Source organism: Aureococcus anophagefferens (assembly GCF_000186865.1).
Source record: "Aureococcus anophagefferens unplaced genomic scaffold AURANscaffold_6, whole genome shotgun sequence".
Taxonomy (NCBI): Eukaryota; class Pelagophyceae; order Pelagomonadales; family Pelagomonadaceae; genus Aureococcus; species Aureococcus anophagefferens.
In genome coordinates this window covers 2,119,690-2,137,555 of record NW_008705566.1, presented here as the reverse complement: position 1 = coordinate 2,137,555, position 17,866 = coordinate 2,119,690, and the positions used below count along the sequence as shown (strand labels likewise).

Sequence of the window (17,866 nt, the reverse complement as noted above, 5' to 3'; positions counted from 1 at the left end):
CAAGGCGGAACCGGACTACGCGTACGGCATGGTCGAGGTCAACAACGTCTGCGACGGCGGCCCCGGCCTGCTGGACGCGCTCCGGGCCCTTTAATACGCGCTTCAACTGCTTGATTTTATGATATCGATTCTGGACAAGGTTAAACCAAGGCTGCCCCAGTCGCTCTTCAAAACGATGGGCGGCCACGAGCAGCCGAAGCCGCGGTCGTCGCGCGCGCTTCTGTTCGTGCGCACGGCCGTCGTCGTCGCGGGGTTGTACCGCATCCGGGACATGAGCGCGGCGCAGGAGAGCTCGAGCAGGGTCGTCGCGTGCCTGCGGGCACGCCTCGCCGTCGCCGGCTACGACGGCGAGGGGGCCATGGGCCAGGAGCTCGCGGCGCGGGCGTGCCTGGAACCCGGTGACGAGAGCCTCGAGGTCGCGGCCCCGGACGGCGGCGGCGAGGCCGTCGCGTCCTGCGGCGGCGGCGACGACAACGAGGGCGGCGACGACGGCGGCGGCGACGACGACGACGAGGAGACGTTCACGCCCGCGCGGCTCGGCGCGCTCGCGCTGGCCATCGTCGCCCTGGCCTTCGCGGCCTACTGCTACGCGTTCCTCGACGACCTGCCGCCCTGGCTCCAGCGGTGCATCCTGGCCGGCGACGACGCGGGGCACCCCCTGTCGAAGCGCGTCGCCTACGAGCTCGACTGCTGGTTCAGCAGCAACCCCTACTCGAAGGTGCTCGCGCTGCTCTACGTGTCCATCGCCCTCGTGCTCGTCGGCGGCGGGCTGCTCTACGGCGTGTCGGCGACGGGCTTCGGCGACGCGGTGTGGGAGACCTTGGCGGGCGTCGGCATCGACTGGACCTTCGCGTCGGACGCGGAGAAGCCCTTCTCCTCCGCGTCGGGCCTCCTGACGCGCCTCGTGGCCATCGCGTCGTCCCTGGGCGGCATGTTCATCACGGCCCTGCTCCTGGGCATCGTCTCCGACGCCGTCGGCGACTACGTCGACGACCTCCGCAAGGGCAAGTCGGACGTGCTCGAGCACGGCCACACGCTCATTTTAGGCTGGAACGACAAGGTCCTGGCCGTCGTCGAGCAGATCTCGAACGCCAACGAGTCCGAGGGCGGCGGCGTCGTCGTCATCCTCTGCGAGAAGGACAAAGAAGAACAAGAGGCGGAGATCGACGACTTCGACTACGACGACGCGGGGACGACGGTCATCTGCCGCCAGGGCAACCCGCTGCTCGTGGGCGACCTGCGCAAGGTCAACGCGGGCGGCGCGCGGTCGACGATCGTCCTGGCCGACGAAGCGGGCACGCCGGACCAGGCGGACGCGCGGAGTTTGAGGATCGTGCTGTCGCTCGTCGGGCTGCGCGAGGCCGCGAACGGCGGTTTGGGCGGCCACGTCGTCGTCGAGATGCAGGACGTGGACAACGAGCCGCTGGTGCGCATGGTCGGCGGCGAGTCCGTGGAGACCGTCGTCGCGCACGACGTCATCGGGCGCCTCATGATCCAGTGCGCGCGGCAGCCGGGGCTCGCGGAGGTCTGGGGGTCCATGCTCGGCTTCGAGGGCTGCGAATTCTACGTCAAGGCGTGGCCCGAGCTCGTGGGCGCCACCTTCGACGAGTGCTGCGTGCGCTTCCCCGACGCCGTGCCGCTGGGCATCTTCCGGAACGGCGACGTGTTACTGAACCCGGGCCGGTCCGCGACGGTCGAGGCCGGCGACGGCCTCGTCGTCCTCGCGGAGGACGACGACTCCTACGAGGCGGCGCCGGCGGCGGCGCTGCGGTCGAGCCTGAGCGCGCCGCCCGTGGACGGCGACCAGGCGCCGGAGTGCGTCCTGTTCTGCGGCTGGCGCCGCGACCTCGACGACATCGTCCAGCTGCTCGACGACTTCGTCGTGCCGGGCAGCGAGCTCTACCTCTTCAACCAGGTGCCCGTGGACGAGCAGCGGGACCGGCTCCTCGAGGCGCGGGCCCAGCGGAAGCGGCCGCCGGAGCTGCGGAACCTGGCGGTGCACCACTCGTGCGGCAATCTGTGCAGCCGCCGGGACCTGGAGCGGCTGCCCATGGGCGAGTTCACGTCCTGCATCATCCTCGCGAACGAGACCGTCGAGGAGACGTCGACGGACCGCGACTCCCAGGCCCTGGCGACGCTGCTGCTCCTGCGGGACATCCAGACGCAGCGGCTCAAGGACGCGCCGCGGCCGCCGAGCCCGTCGTCCGCGGCGCGCCACAACTCCTGCGTCTGGGCCGAGGAGATCAAGGCGACCTGCAAGTGCGTCGTGCTCAGCGAAATCCTCGACTCGCGGACGCAGCACCTCATCTCGGACGCGGGCATCTCCGACTACGTGCTCTCGAACGAGCTCGTCAGCATGACGCTCGCGATGGTCGCGGAGGACCGCACGGTGAACCTCATCGTCAAGCACCTCTTCGAGGAGGAGGGGTCCGAGCTCTACATCCGCAACATCGCCGACTACGTCGAGCCGGGCGACGACCCGTCCTTCTTCGACGTCATGGCCTTGGCGCGGCGCAAGGACCCGCCGGAGATCGCCGTGGGCTACCGCGCCGCGGGCGAGGACCACGCCGTGCTCAACCCGCCGGACAAGCACGAGCCCCGCCAGTGGCACCCGGACGACCGCCTCGTCGTGCTCGCGGAGGACTGATCGCGCCCGCAACTTGAAGTAAACCAAATTGATTGACTCAGACAGCTTCGGAGAGCGCTCCACGCCTCGCCCGACGTGTCGGCCCGCAGCCGTCGTCGACGCAGCGCATGTCGGCCATGACGACGAGCGCAGCTCCGGCGCCGGCGCCCGCAGCGGCGCCGTCGGAGGCCGCCGATGCGGCGGCAGACGCGGCGTCGGCCGCGCGGTCCGCCGCCGTGCCCAAGCTCGCCGAGGACGAGGACTGCGGCTTCTGCGCCTACATGCGCGCCGGGCCCTGCGGCGAGACGTTCACGGCGTGGGAGGACTGCGTGAAGCTGCACCAGGAGCGCAACGAGGACTTCGCGAAGAAGTGCGTCGGCGCGACGCAGGCGCTGACGACGTGCATGGCGGCGCACAAGGACTACTACGACCTGCCCGACATGACCGGCGGCGGCGACGACGGCGGCGACGCGCCGGAGGAGAGACGAGAGGCCGCGTGACGTTTTGCTCGCGTCGCGCGGCGGCGTAATTTGTCCACGCTAGCACGGCGCGACCGCGCGCGAACCGGCCGGGCGAACGGCGCCGTTACTCGTCGTCGCAGGGCGCGAGCGCGAGGAGAATTTGTCCACGCTAGAATGACGGCGCCGTTAATCGCAGGGCGCGAGCGCGAGGAGCGCGACCCTGACGCGGTGCCTCGGGCTCGCGACGAGTGCGGCCTGGAGGACGAAGGTGCCGGAGACGAACTCGCCCTCGAGCGTCACCGCGTCGCAGTCCGCGGGCCGCAGCTCCGGCGGCCACGTGAAGGTCTCCGCGCCGCGCGCGTCGAGGAGGCACGCGAGGTGCCCGCGGCCGGCGAGGTCCCGGGGCTCCGGCGCGTCGGCGTCCCAGGCGGGCCCCTCGAAGACCCACTTCGCGGCGCCGTCGCAGTCCTGGCACCGCCCGATGAGCTTCGCCCGAGACCAGCTCGCGCGGCCCCGTTCGTCGTCGACGCGCACGGCGAGCGTCGCGACGCAGGCCTGGTCGAAGACCGTGCGGTCGTCGCGCGTCACGACGCGCCGGCCGCCGACGCCGCGCACGTCGAGCGTCGCCGCGGCCCAGAGGCCGCACTCCGCGCGGCGCCGCGCGGGCTCGGCGCCCAGCTGGCGGAGCGACGCCGTCGCCGGCGCCGCCTTGGCGTTGAGGTGCGCGTAGCTGCCCTCGAGCTCGCAGGGACCGTCGCTCGTCGACACGGCGACGCCCGCGAACCCCCGGAGCTCGCCGTCGGCGAGGCGCCGCGGCGCCGCCGGGGAGAAGTGGTTCGGCGCGTGGGGCAGCGCCGCGAACCAGACCCCCTGCTGCTGCCGGTTGACGAGCGCGTGGTCTGTGTAGCCGAAGGTGCCCAGCAGGAGCGGCCCGAGCACGAGGCCGCGGTACTCGAGCGGCAGGACCGCGAGGCCGCCGGCCCTGCTCCGCCCCTTGAGGGCGAAGTCGTCGACGACGCGCTCCTCGGCGTAGGGCGCGATGACGACGGAGCAGGGGAGCTTGTCGCAGAGGTTCCGGTCCATGAAGGGCACGCGCTGCTCGGCGATGGCCGCGAATTTCGCGAAGCAGTCGCCGACGCGCGCGCGGCCCCGGAAGCGGCGCCAGGACGCGCCGATGGGCCCGCCCTTGGAGACCCGGTCGCGGCGCACGCGGAGCTCGCCCGCCGAGTCGAGGGCGAAGAGCGCCGCGTGCGGCGCGGTCCGCTCGAGGGACACGACGAGGTCGTCCGCCTCCGCGCGCCGCCCCTCGGCCCGCACGGCGCGGCCCCGCGCGGTCTCGCTCCGGTACGCGAGCGCGGCCAGCGCGAGGTCGCGCGCGTTCGCCGCGTCCCGCGCGCCGAGGCGCCGCGCCGCGGGCCACCAGCAGCCGTCGTCGCTCGCCGCGCGCCGCAGCACGTCGCTGCAGCACGCCGCGGCGCCCAGGGTCCGCGCGCAGCCAGCGTAGGCCAACGCGCGGCGCCAGACGTAGACGCCGAGCGGGTCCCGCGCGGCGCTCCGCGCGGGCGGCGGCGGCGCCGGCGCGGCCGCCGGCGCTTCGGCCGCCGGCGCTTCGGCCGCCGGCGCTCTCGCGGCCGCCGCCTTCCTCGACGGCGCGGCTTTTGCTTTCACCGGCGCTCTCGCGGCCGCCGCCTTCCTCGACGGCGCGGCTTTTGTGTTCGCCGGCGCGTGCGCCGCCTCCGCCGGCGCCGCCGGCTCATGCTCCGGCGCGACCGCGCGCGCGAGGCGCTCCTTCCAGTCCTTGGCCACCGTAAAGCGGGCCTCGCCGAGGCGGCGGCCGTCGGCCTCCGCGGCCTCGGGCGCCTCCGCGGGCGCTGCCTCGGACGCCGCCGCCTCGGCTTCGCGGCGCAGCAGTTCGCCGCAGCCGACGGAGCGGCCGTGCAGGAGCACGTAGCCGACGGCGCCGTCGAGCTTGAGCCACTCGTTGTCCGTCGACGCCATCTTCAGGACGCGGCCGCGGACGACGTCGCCGGCGCGCTTGATGCCCACGCGCGGCGCGAGCGTCGACGGCCGCGCGCGGACCATGACGACGGCGTGCACGACGCGGTACGCCTCCGCGGGCTCCGCGGGGTTGGCGACGCCGGCGTCGCCCGCCGTCCAGGACCCGGCGTCGGCCGGCGCGCTCGGCGCCGGCGGCGCGCGCGCGGGCTGCCCCTCCGCCGAGATCATGAACTTCTCGCGCGCCCTGGGGCTGCTGCGATAGCCCGTCTCCAGCGCCACGCTCTCGATTTTGCCCTGCCGGTAGTCATCGTCGTCGTCGGCGCGCGCCGCCGCGGGCGCGTCGTCCAGTTTATGCTTCGTGAGGAACGCTTTAAAGCTCTGTTTGATCACGACCATAGCGTAGAGCTGCACTATCGATGCAAGTGGGGGGAAACAACCGCCGGTGGAGCTCTCCGAAACGCATATGGCCACCACCAGCGTGCCCGCGGAGGCTCCCGCGCCGGCGCCGGTGGCCCATGTCGACAAGGACCGGACGGACCTGCTTCCCGTTCCGAGTCCCGTGGGCCATCGCGAGCGCATGGACCTCATGCCCACCGATGGCCACCAGCCGCTCAACTACCACGAGCAGCGCGGCGACATGCTGCCCGTCTATCACCAGCCGCCGCCGGGCTACCACGAGCAGCGCGGCGACGTGATGCTGGTCTATCATCGACCGCCGCCTGGCTACCACGAGCAGCGCGGCGACATGCTGCCCGTCTATCACCAGCCGCCGCCGGGCTACCACGAGCAGCGCGGCGACGTGCTGCCCGTCTATCACCAGCCGCCGCCGGGCTACCACGAGCAGCGCGCCGACGTGATGCCCGTCTATCACCAGCCGCCGCCGGGCTACCACGAGCAGCGCGCCGACGTGATGCCCGTGCATCATCTGGCGCCCGCACCGGCGATGGATCGATCGGAGCGGAAGGACCTGATGCCCGTGGACCACAAGCCGCCGCCGGGCTACCACGAGCAACGCGCCGACCTGCAACCGGTCTATCATCAGCCGCCGGCGAACTACCACGAACAGCGCGCCGACCTGCAACCGGTCTATCATCAGCCGCCGGCGAACTACCACGAGCAGCGCGCGGACCTACAACCGGTCTATCACCAGCCGCCGCCGGGCTATCACGAGCAGCGCGCCGACCTGCAACCGGTCTATCATCAGCCGCCGCCCGGCTACCACGAGCAGCGCGCCGACCTGCAGCCGGTCTATCACCAGCCGCCGCCCGGCTACCACGAGCAGCGCGCGGACCTGAAGCCCGTGTATCATCAGCCGCCGCCGAACTACCACGAGGAGCGCAAGGACCTGGTCCCCGTGGCCGGCCACGCGCCGCCGAACTACCACGAGGAGCGCAAGGACCTGGTCCCCGTGGCCGGCCACGCGCCGCCGGGCTACCACGAGCAGCGCGCGGACCTGAAGCCCGTGTATCATCAGCCGCCGCCGAACTACCACGAGGAGCGCAAGGACCTGGTCCCCGTGGCCGGCCACGCGCCGCCGAACTACCACGAGGAGCGCAAGGACCTGGTCCCCGTGGCCGGCCACGCGCCGCCGAACTACCACGAGGAGCGCAAGGACCTGGTCCCCGTGGCCGGCCACGCGCCGCCGGGCTACCACGAGCAGCGCAAGGACCTCCACCCGGTCTATCATCAGCCGCCGCCGGGCTACCACGAGCAGCGCGCGGACGTCGTGCCCGTCTTCCACCGACCGCCGCCGGGCTACCAGCCCGCGTACTACGTCGCCGCGCGGCCCCCGCCGGGCTACCAGCGGCCGGAGCCCGCCCCCGGGGACCGGCCGGAGGACCTCGCGCCCGCGCACGACCGGTGCGACACGCACGGGCCGCCCGCGACCGACGACCCGTCGGCGAAGCGCGTCGCGTCCGCGCTCCGCTACTCGCTCCACCTCGAGACGGAGGTCGCGCGGCTCGAGGAGGACAACGACAGCTACCACAAGGAGAACGGCCGGCTCAGCGAGGAGGTCGTCGCCCGGCTCGAGGAGGACAACGACACCTACAAGCGCGAGAACGAGCGGCTCCGGCGGGAGAACGACCGGCTGTCCGAGGACGCCAAGTCCCTCGAGGAGGGCGGCGGCCTGTCCGTGGCCGAGTCGCTCAAGATGATGGACACGAAGCGCCAGCTCAAGGGCACGAAGAAGACCCTCGAGGAGACGCGGGCCAAGGCCGCGGCCGCCGAGGCCGAGGCCAGGGAGCTCCGCGCGGCGCTCGCCGACGCCGAGGCGCGGATCATGGACCTCGCGGCGGCCCTCGAGCGCGGCGGCGTGTCGCCCGCCGGCGGCCCCGAGGCGCGCGAGCTCCGGCGCGAGGCGTCGACGGCGCGGCGCGACGCCGAGGACGACCGGCGCGCGTCCGCCGCGGGCCTGTCGCGCGCGGCGGCGTGCGTCGACGTCGTCGAGGACGCGGTGGGGTCCGCCATCACGTTGCACGCCTACAGCGCCCTCGACCCGGCGCTGCGCGTCAAGTACGAGCTCGCGGCCGCGCGGGAGCGGCTCGACTCCGCGCCGCCGGGCGACGACGCGTTCCGGGGCGCCGACGAATACTGCCGCCTCGCCGACGGCATCCGCGCGGACTTCTCGCTGAGCCTCGACGCGCCGGCGCCGAGCCTCGACGCCCCCGGCGGCGGCGCCGCGCGCGAGATCCGGCGCCTCGAGCTCGGCCGCGACGCCGCGGACGCGACGGCGACGGCCGCGCTGCGGCTCGTCGAGTTCTACAGCAGCCGCTGCGGCTCGCCGGCCAAGCCCAGGAGGGAGCGGCCGGGCGACCACATCTTCTCCGACGCCTACGGCATGCGCCGCCTCCGCGGCGCGGCGCCGCGGCTCCCGGTCGTCGACGCCGCGCCGCGGTCGCCCGCGTCGCCGTCGCGGCCGTCGACCAAGGGCGCGCGGAAGCCCAACCCCCTCCGCGAGTTCAAGCTCTCCACGTCCGCGCGCAAGTTCCCCCGCAACCCCAACCCGCGCAGCCCGCCCCTGCCCTTCGTCGTCGCGTTCTGAGGCGACCTCGGGCTCCATCCCCTCCCCGAGTGCGAGCTGCGCGATGTTACGCGGCGGGGGTCTTGCGAGGGGTCGGGGTTGGGGTTTCGCGCGCCGGCGGCTCACTGGAGGTTCCGGTCGCGGAGCTTCTCTTTCCTGATGGTCGCCTCGATCTTCTTGGCCTCGAGCGCCTGCGCGCGCTCCTGCGCGGCCTCCTTCTGGTCGTCGCGCATCTTGTCGAGGTAGCGGACGCCGTCGCGGAGCACGGGGCTCTGCTTCGTCTCCCACTCGACGAGCTTCTCGAAGAGCTTCTCCGTGAGCTTCGGGAGCTGCTTGACGCGCTTCATGGCCTCGAACTCGTACTTGCGCTCCGTCGCGGCGCCCGGGCCGCGGCGGAGGAGGCGGCTCGCGTCCTTCTGGAGGACGTGGAGCGCCGTGCGCTCCGTGAGGAGCTCCTCGCGCTTCTCGATGAGCTTGAGCAGCGGCTGGAGCGCCTCGCGGCGCGCCTCGAGCGCCGCGACCTCGGCCTCGTGCGCCGCGAGCGACGCCTCCGTGGGGTCGCCGGCGTCGAAGTAGGCGCCGAAGGTCCGGCGCTGGGCGTCGGGCACGGTCATCTCGTCCCAGAGCGCCCGGATGCGCGCCCGCCGCGACGCGACGAGCTCCGCGAGCCGCGCGTGGAGCTCGCCGCGGAGCTTGCCGAGCTCGGCCTCGCCGATGTCGAACGTCGCCCGGGAGATGGACGAGTGCTTCACGGCCGCGCGGAAGGAGAGCTGCTGCGCCTCGCCGACGTCGAGGCGCTCCCAGAGGAGGCTGATCTCCTCGCCGAGCGTCGACAGCCGCGAGAGCCGGCCCTTCTTCTCGTCGCGGAGCGCCGCGAGCCGCCGCTTCGCGCGGTCGACCTTGGCCGCGGCGAGCGAGTTCCGCGCCTTGGCGAGCACGGACCCGTCGGACCGCACGTAGTCGTCGTCGCCCTCGAACTCGTCGTAGGCCTCGACGGCCTCGTCGTCGAGCTCTTTGACGAGCGCGAGCGACGACTCGCGGAGCCGCGCGAGCTCGACGGCGCGCTCGGCCTCGACGACCTTGAGCCGCTCCAGCGCCTCCCGGAACGCCGCGAGCCGCCCGAGCGTCAGGTCCTCGCGGCCGACGTCGTCGAACTCCGCGGGCAGCACCTCGCCGAGCCGCGCCGACGCGTCCCGCATCGCGTCGCGCGCCTCCGCGAACTCCGCCGTCCGCGCGCTCACGACGACGTCGAGCTTCGCCTGCTCCTCCTCGAGCTTCATGAGCCCGTGCGACAGCCGCAGGCTCGACACGTCGAGCTCCGGCGGCAGCGCGCCCGTCCCGTCGTCGTCGACGCTCCGGGCCATCATCACGCACTCCGCGACCTTGTCCGCGATGTCCTTCTTGAAGACGTCCCGCACCTCGACCTCCTGCGCGAGCTTCGCCCGCAGCGTGTGCGTCAGCTCGTCGCTCAGCTTGTCCATCTGCAGCCGCCGCTCCTCGCCCGAGTAGCCGACCTCGTTCCCTACGGGGCGCGCGCGCGTGTCGGGGCGTTCGCGCGGGGGGGGGGAGCGCCGGGAGTTAAGGTTTGCGTGCGCGTTCCAGGGCTCGAAGAAGGGGGGGCGCCGGCGCGCGCAGATGGACTCGAGGGAGTTGACGACGTGGGCGACGTCGGCCTGCACCTTCTCGAGCAGAGACCCCGTCGCCTCGCGCACGACGCCCGACGCGGGCGTGTCGCCGTAGTTGCTCATGCCCGTCGACTTCCCCGACGTGCTCGGGGGCGCGGCGAAGGACGCCTGCGCGCGCGAAAGACCCTCGCGTCGTCGGTACGTTCCGCGTCGCCGTTAAGACTGCTGGAACCGCGCGCGGCGCGCGAAAAAGCACGCGCGCGGTAGAACAACGACCCCTGACCCTCTCTACGCGCGCCCACGGTGTTCGATGAGCTCGTGGACGCCGCGCTGCGCCATAATCACGGCAGAGTCCGCGCGGCTGAAAAGCAACGTCGCGAGTGTGCGGCCCAAACCAGGTTTGCACTGCCCACCGCAAGACCAACCTGTGCGTGCCGGGTCATATGACGATGTCGGACGCCGAGTGGGCAGCCCGCCCCTGCCTGCACGAGCGGACGCTGCGCGACCGGCCGTGCCCCTGGTTCACGTGCGGCCGCGACTGCGAGGACACCTGGGCCGACGAGGCCGGGGCCGCCTTCGCCGCGATCCGCGTCGCCGCGCTCGCCGTGCTGAGCGCGCTCGCGGTCTACACGGCCTCGGCCTTCTACGCGTCGCGCACGGACCGGCTGCTGCGCGGCGTCGCCGAGCGGTGGAACGCGCTCGAGCACCTGTCGCTCCTCGCGTGCTTCGCCGTCGTCGCGCAGGTCGCGTGCTGGGCGGACCTCGACGGCTACGGTCGCGTCTACTGGGCCGGGTCCAACTACTTCCTGTGGCACCTCGTGCGCTTCATCCTCGAGCTCGCGCTCTTCCGGGTCTGCGACACGTACCGGCAGGCGCTGGAGTCCATGCTGCGGCGGCAGCAGGCGAGCTCGCGGCACGTGGGAACGCCGAGCGCGGCGACGGGCCGCGCGCGGACGCCCCACTGGCACGCGCGCCACGGCCGCACGGACGGCGGCGCGCGCCTCGTCGCCGCGTCCTGCGCCGTGGGCGCCGTGACGGCGGGCGTGACGCTCGCCCAGAGCCTCCTCCCGGCGACGAAGCGCCGCGGCGCTTCCGGCGCGTGCTGGGACGTGCGCCTGAACAGCTGCTACGTGCTCCTCGTGTCCATGGTCGAGCTCGGCTTTCTCGGCGACGTGCTCTACCGCTCGTCGAGGGTGCGCGGCGCGCTCCTGCGAGCGAGCGCGAGCAGCGCGAGGACGCGCCACGCGACGAACGCCATCTACCGGCGCATCCAGAACCTGGGCGTGCTCTTCGCGCTGATCCTCGCCTACGCCCTCTTCGTCGTCTACCGCAACCGCGGCACCGTCGCCTGCTTCCAGCCGCCCTGCGGCCGCGGCGTCGCGGCCTGGGTCGGCCCGCCGATCCTCGTCATCGCCGCGACGTGCCTCGGCTGCCTCGCGATCAAGCGGCCCCGGTCGCCCGCGCGGGTCCTCGCGGGCCTGCGCCACCTGATGACGCACCGCCTCGTCGAGCAGCTCCCGACGGCGTCGACGGCCGACGTCGGGCCGGTCCCGGCGCGCGGGACGGCGAAGCGGGCCGCGCCGTCCGGGTCGCCCCAGGCGCGCCTCTCGACGCGCGGCTCCGCGGGGACGGCGCGCCTCACGGCCGCGAGCAGCTGGGCGCCCGCGCGGTCGTCGGCGCCGTCTTCTTCGGCGTCGTCGGAGACGGACTTCCCGTCGCCCCTCCGCGACCCCATCGGCTTCGAGATGGCCGTCCACGAGGGCTGGCTCGGCGCGGGCCTCGAGCTCGGCTGCTCGCCGGAGACGTCGCTCAAGTCGGCCGCGACGCTCCAGTCCGGCGCGTCCTGGGGGTCGCGCACCGTCGCCGACGGCGCGTCGCCCGCGGCGTCGGAGCACAAGACCGTCGGCTGGGCCGACGCGCCCGGCCTGACGGACGACTCGGCCGCCGGCACGTCCAATTCGAACCGGTCAGACGCGCGGACGGAGGAAAAGGCCGGCTTGACGGAGGACGCGACTTCCGCGGCCGAGACAATTCAGAGACCCCACCACCCAATTCGAACACTCAAATTAGCTGACTACACCCTCGGACTCGGACGCGCGGTGTCAGCTTCAATCACACGGCGTGCCGTCAAAGATGCAGTCGGAGCGCTGGATCGCGACGATGCTCACGTCTGCTCCCATGCCTGCTCCTCGCTTCCTCCGCGCCCTCGCATGCCTGGCGATGCTCGCCAGCGCCAGCGCGACGACCGAAGCGCCGACGATGTCGCGGCGCAAGCGCGTGGCCCTCGGCGCCGGCGCCGGCATCGGCGTCTGGGGCGTCGGCCGCATGCTGCTGCAGCGCCGCGCCAAGGCGCACGCCGCGGCCGAGGCGGCCGCGGCGCCCGCGGAGACCGGCGCGCCGAACCGCCTCAACGTCGCGCGCGCCGACGCGCTGCTCCGGCAGCGGACGCCCGCGTCGCTCGACAAGGCCGCGCTCATGTACGAGGCCGAGCTCGAGCGCTGCGGCGACGAGCCGTCGCTGCTCCTCAAGGCCGCGGACGCCGTCAACGCGGCCATGCGCATCCGCACGGTGTCGAACACGATCTCCATCGACGGCACGACGGACACGCCGGAGCGGAAGCAGGTCTGGGCGAAGGACGGCGCGCGCGCGCTCGACCTCGCGACGCGCGGCCTCGCGGCGACGCCCAAAAAGGACGCGCGGGCCCTCGGCATCTACGCCGACGCCTTCATGTTCAGCTGCAGCCACAAGTCGCTCGTCAAGCAGGCGCTCACGGGCTCGGGCACCGCGTACAAGAAGATGGCGGAAGAGCTCCAGGCGAAGCACGCGACGTGGGACTCGGACGTCGGCTCCGCGATCCTCGCGTGCTTCTACCACGTCGCGCCCTGGCCCGTCGGCAGCGCCGACGGCGCCATCAAGAACGCGCGCCGCGCCGTCAAGAAGGGCGGCCCGACGCTGCGCAACTGCTACTACGTCGGCGTGATCTCCTACTGCCAGGGCGACTTCGCGACGGCGTCGGAGTACTTCGCGAAGGCGCTCGCCGCGAAGCCCGGGTCCCTGTCGGAGGCCGACTTCGCGGGCTTCATGAAGAGCGAGTCGAAGCGCGCGCTCGCGCTCGCGTCGGCGAAGCTGGAGTAAGGGCCTTAGCCGCGCGCCGGTTCCGGGAGGCGCTGGAGCGCGTCGAGCGGCGGCGCCGCCGCCTGCCGCTTGGCGACGCACTTGAAGCACGCGTAGTCCTCCGCGGGCGCGTCGCCGCCGCCGGCGCAGGCCGCGTGCTGCCAGGCGTCGCAGACGGTGCACGCCCACATGGCCGACCCGTCGTCGAAGTTCGCCCCGGTCACGCCGCAGGCGCAGTCGAAGAGCCACGACTCCTCGGCCGCGGCGGCTTCGTCGACGTCGTCCGGGTCGTGGTCGACGCCCCCGCGGTGCCGCGCGCAGTAGAAGGTCTTCGACGGCCCGAAGCACCAGCCCGTCGCGAGCGCGCATGGCACGTGGTAGCTCCGCTTGCACGACTTCTTCCCGCAGCCGACCGTCGCGCCGGACAGCTTCGGCCGCCGTGTGCACGCCTTGTCCGCGGCGCAGCGCATGCCGCGCCCGCGCTTGACCTCCTTGAGCACGTTGCAGTAGTCGCCGCCGTCGTCGAGGAACACGCCCGACGAGCACGCCGCGCAGGCCTCGTGGACGTGCGTCTTCGGCGCGCCGGCGCCCGCGCCGCGGTCCGCGAAGGCGAGGAACGCGCCCAGGGCCTCGTCGTCGCCCGCGCCGCAGAGCGCGCAGGTCTTCGGCGCCGCGCCGTCGTCGTCGTCGGCCGCGAGGAGCGCGTCGGACACGGGCCGCTCGTCCTCGCGCTTCGTCGCGTCGGCGACGAGGCGCCGCAGGATCCGCGAGCTCGACGCGCCGAGCGCGTCGGCCCACTCTAGGGCGCGCTTCGTCTCCGGCATGGGCGCCGCGGAAGCCGCGAGCTCGAGCAGCTTCGGCCGCCGCCGCGCGTGGCGCGCGTGGCGCCAGTAGAGCTTGCGGTGCGCGAGCCACGTCGCCGCGTCGGCCATGGTCGCCGCCCTGCGCTTCGGCCAGGGCGGCGCGGCGGCGGGCGCGAGGAAGCCGCCCTGCTCGGCGACGACGAGCGCCACGAGCTCCATGAGCTTCTCCGCGCAGCGAGCGCGGCGGAAGACCGCGTCGTCCCTGCGCTGGACCTTGAGGAACGTCTCGTCGTCGCCGTCGTAGGCGTCGCCGCCGCTGTCGTCGTCGCTGTCGCCGCCGGCCCAGTGGTCCAGGGGCGGCAGCGCCGCGCAGCCGGCGAAGGTGTCGGGCTCCGGCGCGCGGCCGCCCGCCGCGGCCGAGAGGCACGCGAGGAACGCCGCGTTCGAGCACGCGTTGCCCGCCTCGCGGCGCTCGAGGCGGAACGTGTAGGCGCGCTCGTAGCGCAGCGCGTCGGGCGGCGGCGCGGGCGGCGGCGCGTCCTCCGCGGGCGGCGGCGGCGGCGCCGGCGGCGGCCCCGCGAGCGCGACGAGCGGCGGCACGCCCGCGAAGCAGCCGAGGTGCGGCCCGTCCTCGACGGAGAACGGCGGCGCCGCGCCGCCGCCCAGGGGCGGGGGCAGCGGCGGCATCGGCGGCGGCGGGAGCGGCGGCGGCGGGAGCGGCGGCGGCGGAAAGGACACGTACTGCGGCGGCGGGAGGCGCTGGAGCGCGTCGAGCGGCGCGGCCGGCGCCGGCTCCGGGCTCCGGAGCGCCATGGGCGACGGCGGCACGTCGGCCTTCGCGCCCTTGTAGGCGTCGCCGCCGCCCTTGGGCGCCCGGGGCGCGTCGCGCGTCGGCGCGCCGCCGTCGGTCCACATGGCGACGACGTCGTACAAACCGTCGTAGCGGTAGACGGCGGCCTCCTTCGCCTCCGGCGGCTTCGTCGGCGCCCAGGCGCCGCCGAGGTTGGAGCTCCGGAAGACGCGCACGGGGTCGCGGTTCGCGAGCGACCGGTGGAGCGCGCCCGCGCCCTGGCGCCGCGTCGACGTGTAGCGGAGCCACGACACGCCGTCGGCCTCGCGGAGGCGGCTCGACTGGCGGCTCACGACGACGGACTCGGCGCCGCGGACCAGGGACCCGGAGACGCCGCGCTGGGCCTGGTTGTGGCCGCCCGTCTCCACGAGCCTCTCGCGCGAGTAGAGCGCGGCACCGTCCAGCGAGGCCGCGCCGTCGCCGTTTGCCCGGACGCCCTCGCGGATGCCGTCGACGTGGCCGAAGCGGCCCCCGAGCTTGTCGAAGTCCCAGCGGTCCGGCGGCTCCAGGGACGCGTTCGCGAGGCCCGTGTCCGCGTCGTCGAACGCCTCCGCGCCCGCGGCCTTGCGGTCGCCCTCGCGCAGGATGGCCACGACGCGCTTGCGGACGCCCGTGTCTTTCGGGGGCACCTTGGGCACGGCGTGCTCGTAGCCGACCTGGACGCCGCGGTCCATGCTGTAGGCGTCGCCGGCCCCGACCCAGAGCTCGAGCTCCTCGTCGCCGTCGGCGAGCGGCGCCTCGCCGACGTGCGCGTAGGACCGCCGCACCTTCTTCCGTTTCGGCGCGCCCCCCGGCGCCCGGTGCGGCGGCTGCTTGGGCCGGAGCTGCACGCGCCGCGGCCCGCCGACGGACTCGAGGACGACGGCAAGGACGAGCGTCTCGCCCTGCGTGTCGTCCGCGTGCCAGCCGCACGAGTCGCGGCCGTCGCGGTAGCACACGACGTCGACGCCCACGTTCCAGGGCGTGCCGCCGAAGGCCGCGGAGCATTTGTCGGCCAGCTGGGCCACGGACGGCACCTCGGCGATGGGCCGCGCGCGCATCGTCACGCCGTGGTACTGGTACGCGAGGTTCCCGTCGCCCGCGGCCGGCGGCGCGAGGAGCATGTGGACGCGCGGCTCGGGCACGTTGCCGAACTTGTACTGGCGGAAGAGGCCGCACCTCTCCAGGGCGTCGCCGATGTCGCGTCGCGATTCCGCGCCGACGAAGTCGCGGTGCACGGTCACGAGACCGCCGCGCCTCAGCGCGACCTCGGCGCCCGCCGCGCCGACGGCGACGGACTCCCAGGGCGACCAGGCGCCGGCGGCCGCCACCCAGACGCGCCGGCGGACGACGGTCTCGCTCGGGTCGCAGCCGGCCCCGAGCACCGGCGGCCTCGGCGCCGCGCTTTCCGCGGGGCCGAAGATCCGCGGCGGCGGCGCCGAGGTGGAAGGGGTGACTGCCGCTATCCGGCTCGTCGTTTCTTCTGTTTGTGGACGGAGCACGGGCGACGCCATTTCTTCGGCGCGGGACGCAACAGGCGCCGCGACGCGCGGATCGAGGCGCTCTCAGACGACGAGCCGGGCGCTTTGCGAAGACAGGCTGATGCTTCTTTCGGCGCAGGACACAACAGGCGCCGCGACGCGCGGATCGAGGCGCTCTCAGACGACGGGCCGGGCGCTCTGCGGAAGCAGGCTGATGCTTCAGTGGCAATACCTCGAGATTGCTCAGCGTCAGGTCGATGCTGCTGTCTTTGAACCCGCCGCAACGAGACGGGGCTGCCTCGACAGCATGTCCGACGCCCCGACGACGAGCAACCACGAGGCGCAGGTGACGCAGCTCATCCAGGAGATCATGACGCAGACGCTGCTCTATCGGCCGGAGAAGCCGCTCGAGTTCATCGTCCAGTACCTCGACGAGATCTGCGACGGCGCGAACCCGCTCGTCCACTCCTACCACATGCTCCAGCTCACGCACCGCAACCCGGAGCAGTTCCTCGACGAGCTCGCGAAGGCGTACTCGGCGCTGTCCGCGCGGCGCGGCACGCCCTACGCGCTCGGCGAGGACGTGTCGCGCCTCGTGCGCGCGCTCAGCGTCGACCTGCCCCAAAAGTACGAGGACGCGATCCTCGCCGCCGTCGACGCCGTCTGCGCTGCGGGCAAGCCCGTGGAGTTCGAGCGCTTCGGCGGCTGCGTCCGCGTCGCGATCACGACCCGGTTCCTCGTCCGCGAGGCCCGCGAGCTCTGGCACGCGCTCGAGCCTGGGCAGGAAACAAAAATATTCAACACGACTTCAATGTGCATGTATTCGCACGGTTTCGACATACGCTGTTTGAAAAGAACTCGGCGAGAGAAAACGATTTGTCCAAAAATCAGCCAAAAAGACTTCGATTTGACCGAGCTCGAGAGGTTTGAAGTTCTTGCTGGACGGGGCGTTCCACTGGTTGTTTCGCACACAGGCTCGAGCCGTCCGACGACGCGAGCCTGCCCGTCGACGCCCTGCTCCGCGCCCTGCCGCCCCACCACGGCGAGAAGACGCCGCGCGGCGGCGACGGCCACGACGACGCGCGCTCGGAGGCGCCGCCGGCGTGCCTCGAGCCCCGGTCCCTCCGGGACGCGCTCGGGAGCCTGCCGGACGCCGTCCGCGCGCGGCCCATCGCCGTCGAGGACGTCGTCGCCCACGTCCTCTCCCGCGCGGCCGACGACATCGACGACGTCCGCAGGCGGCTCTGCCACGCGGCCTTCGACCGCCCCGCGGAGTTCGAGTCCGTCATGCCCTACGACTCCTTCGTCCACAAGTCCACGCAGCCCCCGTCCGGCTCCTAATGCTCGTAGCCCGGGAACCAGGGCCCGCGCGTCGGGTGGCCGCCCCGCGGCTCCGCGCGGAGCCGCGGCGGCGGCGGCGGCGGCGGCGCGGCGATCTTCGCCGCGCGGTTCCGCAGCCGCCGGCACAGGTCCTGCGCGGCCTTGGGCAACGGCGCGCCGACCATGTCGCGCCTGTAGCGCCCGTCGCCGAGGAGCGCGCGCGCGACGATCGCGACGTCGGCGGCGCGAGCGTCGGGAATGATCCTCTGGCTGAGAGGCTCGAACGTCTCGCGCGCCGTCTTCGGTCGCTGAGCGAGGCGCCGGCGGAGGTCGTCGACGAGCGAAAAGTCGTCGCACCCCGGCAAATACGCGAGGCCGGCGACGCATTCGGCGTCGCGCATTTGCGCGATGATGCCGTCGAGGCCGCACACGTCGACCAGCGTCTCCGCGAGGTAGCGTCTCGAATCGGCGTCGAACGACGCGGCGCTCCGCAGCAGCAAGGTGACGCACTGGAACTGGAGCGGTCGCGGCGTCAGTGGGTAGGGAACGCCCTCGGCCTCGGCCCAGGATTTTGCGACGGAGGCCAT

At 73.4% G+C, this 17,866-nt stretch overlaps 2 protein-coding genes across 2 annotated transcripts; one reads left to right on the top strand and one right to left on the bottom strand.

The window, feature by feature from the left end:
• Positions 1–358: 358 nt before the first annotated feature.
• AURANDRAFT_24123 (hypothetical protein) lies at positions 359–2,647 on the top strand (the record flags this gene model as incomplete). Its single annotated transcript, XM_009037507.1, has 1 exon — positions 359–2,647. The coding sequence occupies one exon, from the start codon at positions 359–361 to the stop codon at positions 2,645–2,647; it is 2,289 nt and encodes a 762-aa protein (XP_009035755.1).
• Positions 2,648–3,273: 626 nt separating this feature from the next.
• On the bottom strand, positions 3,274–17,866 carry AURANDRAFT_63241 (hypothetical protein; the record flags this gene model as incomplete). The annotated part of the gene is made up of 8 exons (XM_009037380.1): positions 3,274–5,495; positions 6,150–6,160; positions 8,234–9,900; positions 11,375–11,657; positions 12,721–12,858; positions 12,949–15,961; positions 16,686–16,735; positions 17,319–17,866. The coding sequence occupies 8 exons, from the start codon at positions 17,864–17,866 to the stop codon at positions 3,274–3,276; spliced, it is 7,932 nt and encodes a 2,643-aa protein (XP_009035628.1).